The sequence below is a fragment of the Amblyomma maculatum genome, chromosome 4 (genome assembly GCF_055883805.1).
Source record: "Amblyomma maculatum isolate TAMU_Amacu chromosome 4, ASM5588380v1, whole genome shotgun sequence".
Taxonomy (NCBI): domain Eukaryota; kingdom Metazoa; phylum Arthropoda; class Arachnida; order Ixodida; family Ixodidae; genus Amblyomma; species Amblyomma maculatum.
The window spans coordinates 183,143,826-183,157,185 of record NC_139347.1 but is presented as its reverse complement, the minus strand read 5'-3'; the positions used below and the strand labels follow the sequence as shown (position 1 = coordinate 183,157,185).

General features: G+C 43.4%; 1 protein-coding gene across 2 annotated transcripts in view; it reads left to right on the top strand.

Moving 5' to 3' along the window:
• Window positions 1-4,064: 4,064 nt before the first annotated feature.
• LOC146193790 (uncharacterized) overlaps window positions 4,065-13,360 on the top strand; it is a 35,274-nt gene continuing 25,978 nt past the window's right edge. For both annotated transcript variants that reach the window (XM_084602826.1, XM_084602827.1), the window contains exons 1-5: window positions 4,065-4,219; window positions 4,378-4,433; window positions 4,532-4,616; window positions 6,310-6,417; window positions 11,505-11,554. In XM_084602826.1, coding sequence (XP_084458952.1) covers window positions 4,163-4,219; window positions 4,378-4,433; window positions 4,532-4,616; window positions 6,310-6,417; window positions 11,505-11,554 — 356 coding nt within the window. In that variant the 5' untranslated portion in view covers window positions 4,065-4,162. The remainder of the gene's footprint in view (window positions 4,220-4,377; window positions 4,434-4,531; window positions 4,617-6,309; window positions 6,418-11,504; window positions 11,555-13,360) is intronic.

The window sequence follows — 13,360 nt, the reverse complement described above, 5'->3', positions numbered from 1 at the left end:
CGCGCGCGGAGAGCTGCGCCTGGCTGCGCTTTGAGGGAGGCGTCGGCGTGGTAGAAGCCTTTTATTTTAAGGATATAAGAGCTCCGCTTCACACAATTTGGCAACAAGAATTAGTATATACTGTCATGTCTAGTGTGACCATGTCAGCCCTTAGCACTTGCTCGGCAAGGATGTATACTGAAGTGTACCCCGAAAAACTTATAGTGACGGTGGTTCAATCGATTGGAGAGCTCGCATTACCATGATGTTGCATTCGGATCCAGTTGTTCGTCACATTAAAATGTGACCCGGCTGTGAACAATTCGAAGCTGTTCAGCTGCCATGGTAGCCTAATGAATAACCACTTAATTAACTATGTCGCGAATTGCGTGTGTCATTTTCATACCATTTACTTATTCCTGCATAGAGCTTTTATACACAAATTGACTTCAACCTGTTCTAAGCTGCCAGCGCTATTCAATAAAAAAATGTCCTACTATGAGCAACCTCTGTGAAAATGCGACATGTAACCAACCTTTCTATCTCATTGTGACAAATTTTACAGGGGAAATATGAAGATGCTTATTAGGTTAGATCTAGATGATAACCTGGGATCTTCTACTTAGTTGAAGACATTAAACTTTGTACGCCAGAACGCAATCCGTCATGGCTTCCCGCATTTTGCCTGACCGGACAAAGTAAGCGCGCTTGATAGAGCCGGTCTGCCTCAAGGTGCTACGTATATGCGCCGAAAGTTTTTATTACTATTTTTATTGGCTGCTCGCAAACCCATACAATTTTTCTGGTTCGTAATTTTCAATGGAAGAACGCGCATCGAGTGCTGCTGTTGTGAAACTCTTAGCTGTGATCACAAGAATGTTCACGCGTCAGAGCGCAACTGCAGCCGAGATTCAGTGAGCAGCCGAGTACGCTTATTTAATGGCCTCACAAAAAAGGAACAAAATTACCAATCGCAGACGAAAAATCTTTCTTGAGAGAGGTTTATGCCATAGCCATAAACATCGCTCCACTGTTGAGTTGACATTTCCAGCCCAGCTCGCTATCAGTGGGGGCAGCAACTTAACGATATCTTGCATAGCGCCTTAGCTTGGGCACGATCATTGTTTTTATAGATTAGCTGTAGGTACTGTGTACGGTGAGAAAACAATGTGAAACCAAAAGTTTACACAGCTTGCTACTTCACCGGACCTCTTCAGACTTCATCACCCTGTTAATGAAGGTGCTCGTAAGCTGACAAAGCTTGATTACAATTCCTTTGCGGAGTACATCAAGCTTCCATTGTCCTTGGTTTTAATTAACCTGCAACTGGTCGAGTTAACTATATTTCCTGCAACAGGCTCTTGCTCGACTGACATGTCGCCTCAAAACCATTACCAAATATCACATAAATTAAGCAACAACCTGGTAGTGATAAACAAAACTTGGGGTTCTTAAGTCTCCTTGAGGAGCCTGGTTAGAGTGCCCGCACTTTGCTACCTGCTTATTCACCGTATCCCGTAATTGCTGCCTCTGTCGCATATCATTAGAATGCAGCCTTAAGACACCGCATTATATGAAATAGCACCCTACACATAGCTATATAAAGCCCCTCTTTACCGAAGCCGTATAAATGTGCCCTATAGGAGTATAGTGTGCCTTACCTGGGATCTAAGGGTCCCGCTTTCAATAATTCCCCTTTCACCCTTACATCTTATTGACTCTCTGATTTGGCAGCTCCTGCCATACTCAACATGTCATGTGTTCTCATTGCGCCAAAGGTGTCTGGCCATATCACCAACTAAAGTGCCTCTTACCAGAGAGGTTTTTTTCCCACTTTCCGCCGACAGAGCGGGCGCCGGATTTTCTGTGGAACGTGGCTTTTCATTTTATCGCATCGGCTCAAACAGTCTCAACAGTATAAACAAATGTTGTATGCACAGGCTCCTTTACTTGCAAGGCCACTCAGACTAGCGCGGCAAAATTTAGGACAAAAAAAACCTTCGTAGCTTCTTCTCATATATCCTCGCAACATAACCTGCGAGTAAAGCTTCTGGTGCTACCTCATCGTGTTCATCTGCTTCACAACACATCGTAAAAATCCTAGTTCACTGGCCAGCTCCCTGGTAACTAAATAGGTTAAACAACGCATTGGGAGCACAGGAAAAGAGGACGGCACAACTAGCGCGGTTGTGCCGTCTTCTGTGTTCCCGTCACGTTGTTTGCACGGTTAACCGATAATTAATCACCAACAAGTCCAATCTGCTGTCCCTTGTAGCAAATTCAATGGCAGCTGATAGGGCATTATGCTTCAGCATCTGGACTTTTTAACCTCAGCGCCGATTTCATTTCAGAGGAAGCGAGTGCATTTCCACTCCTCGCTACTGTCTCTTAGATGTCTCTCAAGCGGAGGAGGGTGAAAGCCAACCCTTCTCCTATCATTTGCCTCTCATCATTTGCCACAGTTCGTCATTTTAAGACGTCGTTTGATATATTGGTCGTTTGTCAGTCATGATGAGTCTGCCTGCGTAGTCATTGTAGCCCTTATCACTCATAACTAAGCAGGTTACTCATTTAGAATCAGCAGTTGTCATGACATGTCGTTTCAAATATTGGTCATTTCGTAGTCATTACCAGTAATGATGAACCATGCCTAGCTATTATAGTCATTACCATACATCGCTAAGCACGTTTACTAATTTCTAATCAACTGCGGTCATTACATGTCGTAGTTTGATATACTGGTCATTACAAATCATTTTAGTAATTATTAAACATTATTAGTCATTAGCATTAGTCATTACCTCTATCAATGTCTATTTATAACTTTTATTGATCGCCTATCACCATCAATCATATTCATTGTTAATCTCCATCCTTGCACGTCCGCTTTTGCGACTTGCACACCAGTGCACAGATGCGACGCACAGATAACAGGCACAGCTTCTGCGCATAGATTTTCGCTCCATGAGCCTAGAACGGCTTTCGCCTTAAAAAACAAACGCATCCAGTTTTAACGTTAACGTGCTTGCACACGCGCATACAAAAAAAGTTTGCGTTTACCACGCAGACACGAGGCGAACGCGTCCAGAAAGGAAGCAAACCGCGCGCTCAGAGCTGGCGACCACGGCGGCGACGTGTCCCCGAACAGTGGCGCCCTCAGCAGAAATAGCGGGCGCAACTGTAAACTCCCCAAGGACGCGTTTGCCCATTGACGGCGGCGCGACGCAGCAGGCCGCACCCAGCGCGCTTCCATCGAGCGGCCGTGCCAGTACCATACCTTGGCAGCCTGTCATGGTGGCCATGTGGTTAAGGTACATGGTTAGGGTACATGGTTAGGGTACCCGATTGGTCCAAATCCAATGCTGGCCTTGGCGACCGCATTTCTTTGGAGGAAAAACTTGGTGGCCTTGGCGAGTGCCATCTGTGTATTGTAATGAATAATGCATCATATGAAATAAGAAAACGCTCAATTACATGGCTGGCTTTGACATCCTCTTAGCGATGCATAAGAGCAGCTACAGTGTGTGTGAAGCTTCTAATTTGAAGTTGCTGAAACAACGCCGGTGTGACCAAAAAAAAAAAAAAAAAAACGCGAATGAAACCGCAGCCTTGTGATATATGTGCTCCGGGCACATTCTCATAGTTGAGAATTTACGTTGATCAGCTTTTTACCTCATGGTACCGTGCACGAATTACTTTGTGTGCGCCGCGGTCACCTTTCCTGTCGACTGCGTAGAGTTACTGGACTGTTGCAGACCTATTCCACTGCCGCTTCCTTCGTGCGTTATTTGGAACAATGCTGGAATCTATGGACATAAAAATCAGACACGTACTTACGCACATTGCTAACAAAAACTGCGTATTTAGTCTGTTTAGTCTCTGCACGCTGCTCCCAGCAAAGTTCCGGTTCCGGTATTGTGCTGACCACAATGGTGACTAAAATGTGTTGAGAAAAAGTAGTTTAAGCATTAATGATTGAAACAGCAATTTTAGCTTAACTAAATTTTTAATAGTACATAATTATGCCCTGAGGTTTAGTTATAATTAATTATTAATAACTACCTTTTTGACTTGCCGAAAGGCGCGCCTCTTGCGTTCACTGCTGGTACCTGCCTTTACGCGCGTTTTGAGGATTGCAAATCTAAATACGCGTCCGCTCAAAAACAAGCGAAAACTTCATGCGATGGATTCTAGCGTGCGCGAAGCTCTTGAAACCAGAGTCGTTTACGATCGTCATGTGGTAAGTTGTCGACATTAATTCGTCGAGATCGCTGATTAAGCTACAGACATTGCTCGCATTGCCACCATCGATGCACGCAAGGCGCAAGTGTGTCCAACTTTGACCGGACACTTATTACTGCGAGTTACAGAACCATTTTCTTCATTTTATATTTAAAGGTAACTTACAAGTGGCTGGCGTCGAAGTTTGATCTCCACACAAACGCTGCCAAAGGGTGAGCTAGCATCATTGCTTTCTTGCTGCCAAATCGAGCTTTTGAAGCTATAAACTCATCAGATGTTCGCCTGTCTGTTTTCGACTACTGCTATTAAGGTACCTGAAGGAGTTTACGAGCGAGCAAGAAGCCGATGGAACCAACGTCACCGGGCACTCAATTGTTACCGGAAAACAAGATAAGGTTTGCAAATTTTCACGTGTGGATACGATTGAAACGGGGATTGTCCACGAATTGGAACTGCATGTGCCTTGAAATGATCATCTATTTTTTCTTGTCACTTCGGACTTTTTCCTGTGTGATTGGACGGTTTTTTATAAGCCTGCTTTGACGCGGCTTGAGCTGACAAAATGAATATCGGTGGATTTCGCGAGCCCACAAGTTCTGAGCCATTAGAAAACACGAAAATGCTGTTAAAAACTGTGTGTAAGGTCTGGGGTTGGATTCATTGTGGGATCGGTCTGGCGTTTCCCTGTTTTTTTCTGATGACTATTTTAATACCTGGAAAAAAGTAATGTGGTATGTGTCACGGCGCGCATTGGCGCATATATGAACAGTGTGGGAAATCTTGTAGCGCAGTGGCCATTTGGTTTAGGGGAACCAGTTTTTGTTTGGAGAAGGGTTTGCATTATGATCAAATTTTGAGCAGGCAAGGCAGAGACAATATATGGTAATATGTGGTGTTAAGAATGAAGGTATTGTACTTTTCCTCTTTTTGTTTCCCATTGTTAGTTAAACGGGACTCATGTGACCCACTGCCTCTTACAAACTTTCCAGTCTGGCAAAGTGTCATTTATGTGCACCATCGTATGACATGATTAATCCGTCTATAACAACAAGACATAACACCTGTACCTTGTATTATGTGTGCCTAAACTTACAATGCACCATCTAATGTACCCTTGGTACGTCACGCAAGAACATGCGGCTTTATTCTGTGTACTTGATATGGTATCAGCTACATGGCACCAGATGGGGCGTGAATTGAATCATGCGCCATACAGGCCATGTAGCTGATGCTATGTCAAGTACACTTAATAAAGCTGCATGTTCTTGTGCGACATGTATTGAAAGTTTAGGCATACATAATGCAAGGTACAGGTGTTATGTCTAATTGTTACAGAAGGATTAATCATTTGTTTGTTTGCCAGACTGGCGAGCTTGTAAGAGGCAGTGGGACACGAGTACCGCTTTCTTTGACCTGTCAGGGTTTTGACACTGTTTAAATATGGTTTTGGCCATGTTCACTAGGTTAGAGAAAGATTCAAGAGCTTGAATTTCATTTTTCCTTTAGGCTTTTGCAATTTTTCGACTGTTTGTTTTCCGGCAGAAAAGAAAATCAAGAACACCAATCAACAGTTCCTTTTTTCTGCATAGATGGGGACAACTCTATAGATCTTAATGAGTACTTTTTTTAAAGGTTAGAGAAAAATAATAAGAGGAAAATTTTCTTCTTTTACCATGTTGCTAATAGGTGTGCGTTTAGCCGATTTAACTTTTAGTGGCAATTTTCAAATATGTAATGTAGAGTTGGTTCTTGGGTGCCAACTTATCAATGGGCAGACATTTAGTACCACCAGTGGCAGGAAGCCATTCCATATGAACAAGGAGAGTAAAAGGAATGTGCTAGACATGGATGGATTGTCAGATTAAGTTTAGTTCATTGGCAAAGGCCACAACCTTTTGCAAGTTGGAAAAGCGGTGCTCATGTGTTGGAATTGGAAAAGGAGTATGATATAGCTTTCATGCAAGCCATGCTTTGTTTTGCCTTGTGCGAGTCATTTTGGATAGTTTCTTGAAGCAGTTAAGGGGTGCCTGTAGGTCAGTGGCACAAATACTGAAAATTAACATGTCATTTTCTGTTTCTTTACTTTAGCTGTACCGTGTCATCTTGACATCCACCCAATGTGTTCCAGAAACAAAGAAGGACTTGACTGTCGTGACTGGTGTCCACTCATTTTGTGCCCAACCTTCTAACCTAGAGGTAGGTTACTCACTGAGAAGGCTTGCACCCTGAATTGTGGGGTTTAGTAAATTTTGTTTGGGCCTGGGCTGTCAGCTCATTTGCATGGTGAAAAATATTTGTTTGGGAGCCATACAAAGCCATTGGTAAATTGACAGTTGCCACAGTTTGCATATGTTTGCTATCGATGATACCATCCATAGCTGTGCAACTAGTAGGAACAGATAAAAGAAATATGAATGCAAATGACAGAACTAAAAAAAGCCTAAAGAAGTGATTATAATTGCCACAAAGCTATGACAAAGCTGCCCATCTCGGTTAGACTAGAAGCGACAATCATAGAATGCAAATGTGGGGCAGCTCATCACATTAAAGGGACACTAAAGAGAGAAAGGAAGTGGGTTTGCATCGATAGAATGCCAGTTCCTGATTACAAAAAGACCACTCTTACTGAAAACAGAGCTGTTATAAGGTAGTAAAGAAGAATAACAGAAATACAGGTATCGCCACCACAGCCAAACGGCCGAGGCTCGCAACTACAAATCACGTGACGCGCTAGGGATCCCGGAGGCTGACAAATGCGAATTACGTTGAATGTTTGAATGCGGTAGTACGTTTTTTCTCAAACATGATAACACGCTTTTATCATACGTAAACGACGGCGAAAAGACAAAGTAAACGTTGCAAGGCAAATACAAAAATATACTTGGAGGCGCCACAGGCGCCCACTTCAGTTTTGGTTATGTTTCGGCTCAGGCATTTCGTGCGCACTCGGATAGTTTGTTTGAACCTGCAGCGCCTGAATTACGAGCTTGGAGCAGCAGATGCGCCTTGATGGTTCCCATTTGAGCATTCGGAGGCACGAGCGAGCGAGATCCGCTACCGCCGACACACTCCTTCGTTCACACTTCTGCGCCAACATATCGTCGCCGTTGCCGCTTCGACTGCGACCTGACCGCTTGACTGCAGCTACGTACGCCACGAAAAGCATACATATGCTAAGTACCGAAGGAAAAACGCATTTTGATTCAATTGTTCACTAAATCATGGCACATCTGACCAACATATATTGCGTCAACAAGACCTTCAACGTGCTATTTGCAGGCGTCGTAAACAAAAAGGGCATACTTGCCGCTCATACCAAGGAGAGCGTCGATATATTGCGTTCGTCGCCCGGCGAAAAAAAGGGCCTCGGGTAAAAAGTAAAAACTAAAAATAATGAAGCACCAGAAATACATTACAAAAGATAAAAAAAAACGATTTGTAAAAAAAAAAAAAAGAAAAAAAAACAATAGCCAGGAGGCTCGAACTCGCTACTGCTGGCTCCGTAACGTTCGGCGCTAACCGCTCAGCTATGGCATTTGTAAAAAAAAAAAAAAGAAAAGAAAAACAATAGCCAGGAGGCTCGAACTCGCTACTGCTGGCTCCGTAACGTTCGGCGCTAACCGCTCAGCTATGGCATTTGTAAAAAAAAAAAAAACAAAAAAAAAAACAATAGCCAGGAGGCTCGAACTCGCTACTGCTGGCTCCGTAACGTTCGGCGCTAACCGCTCAGCTATGGCATTTGTAAAAAAAAAAAAAAAAAAAAAACAATAGCCAGGAGGCTCGAACTCGCTACTGCTGGCTCCGTAACGTTCAGCGCTAACCGCTCAGCTATGGCATTTGTAAAAAAAAAAAAAAAAAAAAAGAAAAAAAAAACAATAGCCAGGAGGCTCGAACTCGCTACTGCTGGCTCCGTAACGTTCGGCGCTAACCGCTCAGCTATGGCGCGCCACGAGAACCTTGAAAATAGTTTTAGCTTTTATGTCATGGCCCCATTTACAATAAAGTGTTTCTGCTGCCGGTCTAAAAATTACAACTTCTTGATCATCTGCGCATGCTGCCTGCTCTCACGTCTTGCAACTAATGTTCTGGATGCCTATGCGCACTATATTGTGCACTGGATCTATTTTAACATGTGGAATTTCACAGCGCTGGCAAATCTAGTGGCGCCGGCACTTCGGTCATGTTCTGCTACCGTGGACGTAATTTTCGCTGAACACGGAGCTGTAGCGCAAACCTTGAAGGAAAAAGGTGCGACGAAGCTTCAAAACTGACAAGCGCAGTAGCGAGGACACTATTTTGCTGGTAACTAAATCTTATTTGTATGTAAACATGTCAGGAAGCGTTGCGATGACCGAGGGCTCGGTTTGTTTATACACAGTACAAGAAGGAGCGCTAAAGCTTGAGAAACATGTAAAGTATTGTGCATTACAAGCCCTCTATGTTTTTTTTTTCTTCCTTTATGGGCCCATCGCTCGGTAAATTACTCTCTTCATCGTTTTATTTATTTCGGCTGAGGCCGTCATTGCGAGTACGCTGTTGCCAAGTTGGCCCTTGAGGGATGCGACGCCGCGGGCCGCGCCGGCTCGCTAGCTATCACGGAGTCTCCGCTTACGTCATAGTGTGCGTCACTCAACTCCAACTACGTAGTTGGAGGCCACAGTTTGAATTCGACCGGCGGGAACAAGAAAAAACCTCAACTTCTTATCGCAATATCTCAGCAATTATTAGATTTTTTGCTGCCGGATATGCGGCGACAGTGTCACCAAATGTAGTTTATTAGATTTTCATACCATCTTTGGCTGTCTTTAGTGTCCCTTTAATATATCAGTAAAACCATTACCAAAACTTTCCTGTCACCAAAGTATTGGCAGTCGTTAAGCTGGTGTAATCTATATTGTGTGCATTGTGATGACGAGGGTTCCACACAAGCTTACATGGCACTTCGGTAGCTTTTATTTTTGTGTAAGCAGCAGCTGAACTCCCCCCCAAAAAAAACGCTTGTAAGTTGGCAAACATAGCTGTTGAAATAATTACTGCATCTGATTTTGGCTCGGAAGCAGGTATGCCTAGTGGTTCATCTCTTGGAAGTTTTGTGGGATGCATTAATCGCTGTTGCCAGTCAAACTAAAACCCTTGTAGCACTGTCTGCAGAGGTTGCGTTTGCAGTGCTTACTGATGCTGGGCAGCATGCTCGGGAGTTGAGACACACGGGTAAACATTGTCAAGCTTATGCTACAGTGACATTACATGGTGCATTACTTGATCTTATGCTACTGAAAAGGTCATCGATTGTTAGTGACTCGGCTATCGCCAGTTTTGCATCACTGTTTTGTCAGCAGTTAGCTTGTGGGTGGTGCTTGTGAGTCATTGGTTGTTGGCCTTCCTTTCTGGGAGCCTGTAATCGCAACAATGTTGTGATTTGGCACACCACTTATAGTGCGAAGTAAGAGCTACCCAAGTAAGGCACAAATCGCAAAGATGCGCTGCACTTGTGTGTGTGATTGCCTTTGTGCGATCCGAGTCCCACTCGAGTAGCTCTTACTTAGCTTCCAAAATAACCAGCCTAGCTCGACAAGTTCGACTGTAAGCACCGAAAGTGTATAGGCTGGAAGGCCTCTGGTCTCTCTCTTCTCTGTAGTTGTCCCCTACCAACATAGCTATTGTTCTTACAGCAAGTGGAAGAAAATATGTGAGTGATCCTTGTAGAAAGGGTATTCATGTTTGGCATCATCGCTGCTGTCACACCGTGTTACCATTTTGGGTAGAACAAGAGAAAGATGATGGCTACACGGTAGGAAAGAGCACTAAATAAGGGTAGAGAGGGAAAGCCTCAGTTCATAAGCCTAGCCAACGTTTCGACAAGTGAACTTGCCTTTGAGCCCAGACAAAGACAGGTCCACTTGTCAAAATGTTGGCTTGGCTTGCAAACAGGCTTCCCCACTCTAACCTTGTTTAGGGCTCTTTCATATCATGTTGCCATCTTGTCTCACAGCACACTTGACAATGGTGCTCACAATTTTCCGGTGCAGTTAAAAAAAAAAACATTGATGAATAGAGCTCAACACTGTGCCTTGGGTTTTTAAAGGCTATGCTTTTCAAAGGTGTTTTGTGCCTGCCAATGTTTCACGAATGGAGCCACTTGTTTCATTTACTGGCAGTATGATACACACACAATCATCACTGATGCTGAATGTGCACAGTTACAGTACAGAGAGGATGGTTTGTTTTCTAGAGTACAGCGTCTCTAAGCAACTCAGGCTATGAGGGATGCTGTATTGGGGGACTAATAAGGGTATTAAATTTTGGCCTCGCATTTTACGCGGCCACTTTGTTTTTCGTCTTCATTGAAAAGCAGCTACTGCAGCCTTAGGTTCTAACCACTAAGCTAACACAGCGGACCGACAACACAGAGAGGAAGACACATTTATGGGGCTCTAGTATCGTAGAAGCCAAATCTAACTCTAAAGGAGTGAGCATGGCTGTAGCATTGTTGTACTGCATACCATTATCTGATTAAGAACTCTTTTCTTTTTTTTTTGTGAGCATTTAAAGGACACTCACTTTCAATGTTTGCAATGTAACATTTCACATTGGTGAGTTGCAAATGAAGCCTCAGAGTTAAAATACCATTGTTGCTTTTCTTGCAAAGTTTCACTGTGCATGTACACTGGAACTGATAGGGCTTGAACCATTAAAACCAGTCTGGCATCTCGCTATGGGGTCACAGCCTATAAAAGAGGAATGCTACTGATGGCTCTGTTAGTGACATTCACTGGCTGAAATTATGAAGGCTGTTTTCTTTTTTCGTTCTCTGTCATTGTTTTATGAAGTGATGCGACTGAGCTTGCCTTCAAATGGAAGAGCACAGGTGTCTCTTTTGCAGGAGGACATCTGTTTTAGTATTGCAGTAATAATAGTGATAGTATTGCATACTGCAGTAAACTGTTGTTAATTCTATCTTGTAGGGACGAAAAAAAATGTTCCAATTTTTGAATAGGCCTGAAAAAACAGTTTACATCACAGCAATATTATCTAATGAACACCTGTGCAAGGGTTGACTGCATTTGAGATGAAACTCAAATATGAACAACAGTTTTTCCCATTCTCCATCAAGTGCTTTAATTTACAGATGCTTTTGGGAACATTGCACAAGTGCTGAAGGTTGGCCTTTTTTTTTTTTCAATTTTTTTTTTTTTTTTTTCAAAATTTTTTTCTGGTGTTAGCACAAGCCAGGATGATGTGCAGCCCATATCATCAGTGTCGGTCATCTTTCTCCCTTGCAGGACTTTGCGGACAAGCTGACAGAAGCAGCAACATGTGCTGTCAAGCTAAGGTAAGGCACCTGTTTGGACCACGAACTTCTGATAGGATAATAGTGTGTGGGTTTACAAGACCAAGTTGTAGTCATTCCGACAGCTTCAGTCGGTGCCAGTACAGCTAAACGTGAGCCCCTGATGTCCAAACCCTGCTTGCCTGAATCGAGCCATATTTTGTGCTTTCCACATTCTCTTTTAATTTGCTCGAAAGTGTCAGAGGTGAGCTTTCAAGGGTAAAGTTTGGATAGGGTGCAAATTACCCTGCAATGTTTCGCTTTATTTGGGCTTTTAAATTGCTGCATACAACAGTCTGCGAACAGTCTGCGTGGCACGCAGAATTGTGCATCTGATTCCTATACAGTGCACTTGCTAGCTAGCCGAACAAAAAACTCTGGCTAACCTGTCACCTCCCTCTGGGTAGGCATGATTTGCCTCTGAATTTTGCCAGGCACATGGAGACAGTAAACCTCATTAATACAACCCCCGTTAATATGGAAGACTCAAATTATAGGCAGTTTTTCTGGGGACAAAACTTTTTCCATGCATTTACGTCTCGTTAATATGGAAACTCGCTGTCTGGAACACCATTAGGGTCCATGTATTTTTTTTTTTCGCATTAATATAGACAGTCACGAAAACCAAATGGGTACACTGCTTCAAAGATAATTTTTCTTCTAGATTTTGTTGATAGGCACCACATGAATGTAGTGCCAATGACTGATTGATTGCCCTTTTCGCTTGTGAATTCACATTTTACACTGCGAAGTTGAGCAGTTTATGCACTTTACGATTTTTTGTATTGCATGAATTCACTTGAACAAAACTCTGACAGCAGCTTGCGCCTTGTAGAAAGTTGGATTCAGCAACTTTCAGCCGACTAAATGCTGATACATAGCAAGTGTTTGTGGGACATGAAAAGTGGAAGTCAAGTCAAGTAAAGATGGCATAATAAAATGCCATTGAGAACACTATGCAACTGCATCACAGTACTTTCAATTGCATCGCATTCTAAGCATAATGCTGACTCGGATAATGTTCTTGTAGCTCCTAATGCCAACTTCGCTGGCCTACATTGTGCTCTAAAGCATACCTTATCCTTAGCGCTTTTTTGTTGTTGTTGTTTTTTAAAATAGCTCAATTTTTTTATTACAGACGACTCGTTTTATGGACAGTTTTGTGCGGAAACCAAAGTGTTCATATTAACGAGGCACGACTGTGTTGTCTAGTTGTCTTGAGCTTTTGTAGCAAGAGCTACATTGGCTACAGTCTCGCCATTTCGCCGTGCCTGCCTGTGCTTGTCCGAAGAAAGAAGAAGTCGTAGGAAGTGGTAGCTGCCAGCTGACATGGCCGAGCAACTGGACGCAGGGCTTGCTGATATTACATTTGGCAGGAGCTGCCACCTCGGGCCTCTCCTTTCATATAGGGGGGTGATAATACAATCAGCCTGCCAAAGCCCTTGCATTCACGTTATCCCTAGGCCGTGCAGGCACGTTCATGTGGCTCGGTTAAAGCGGGGCTTATATGTTGGCTGGTAGCTTACGCTATCCCATCATTGTGAAGGTGAGAGTGAAAACAGAGATAGAGGTGCCATAGCGTTACCACTGCGCGATAGAGACTTTCGCCTCATCGCACTTTAGTGGTCAAAAGTGCCCCATATGGCATAAATAAAGCTGGAATCATAAACTACTGTGCGCAATATCCATGTCTACTTTCAAGCCGAACCTAAGCGTAGCCATGCAGATAGCTCTCACATAACTCCAGGTTTAACCACAAGCTAAACCACAGGTAATTTTTTTCGTTCAAAGCTCGGAATTAAGATGGAT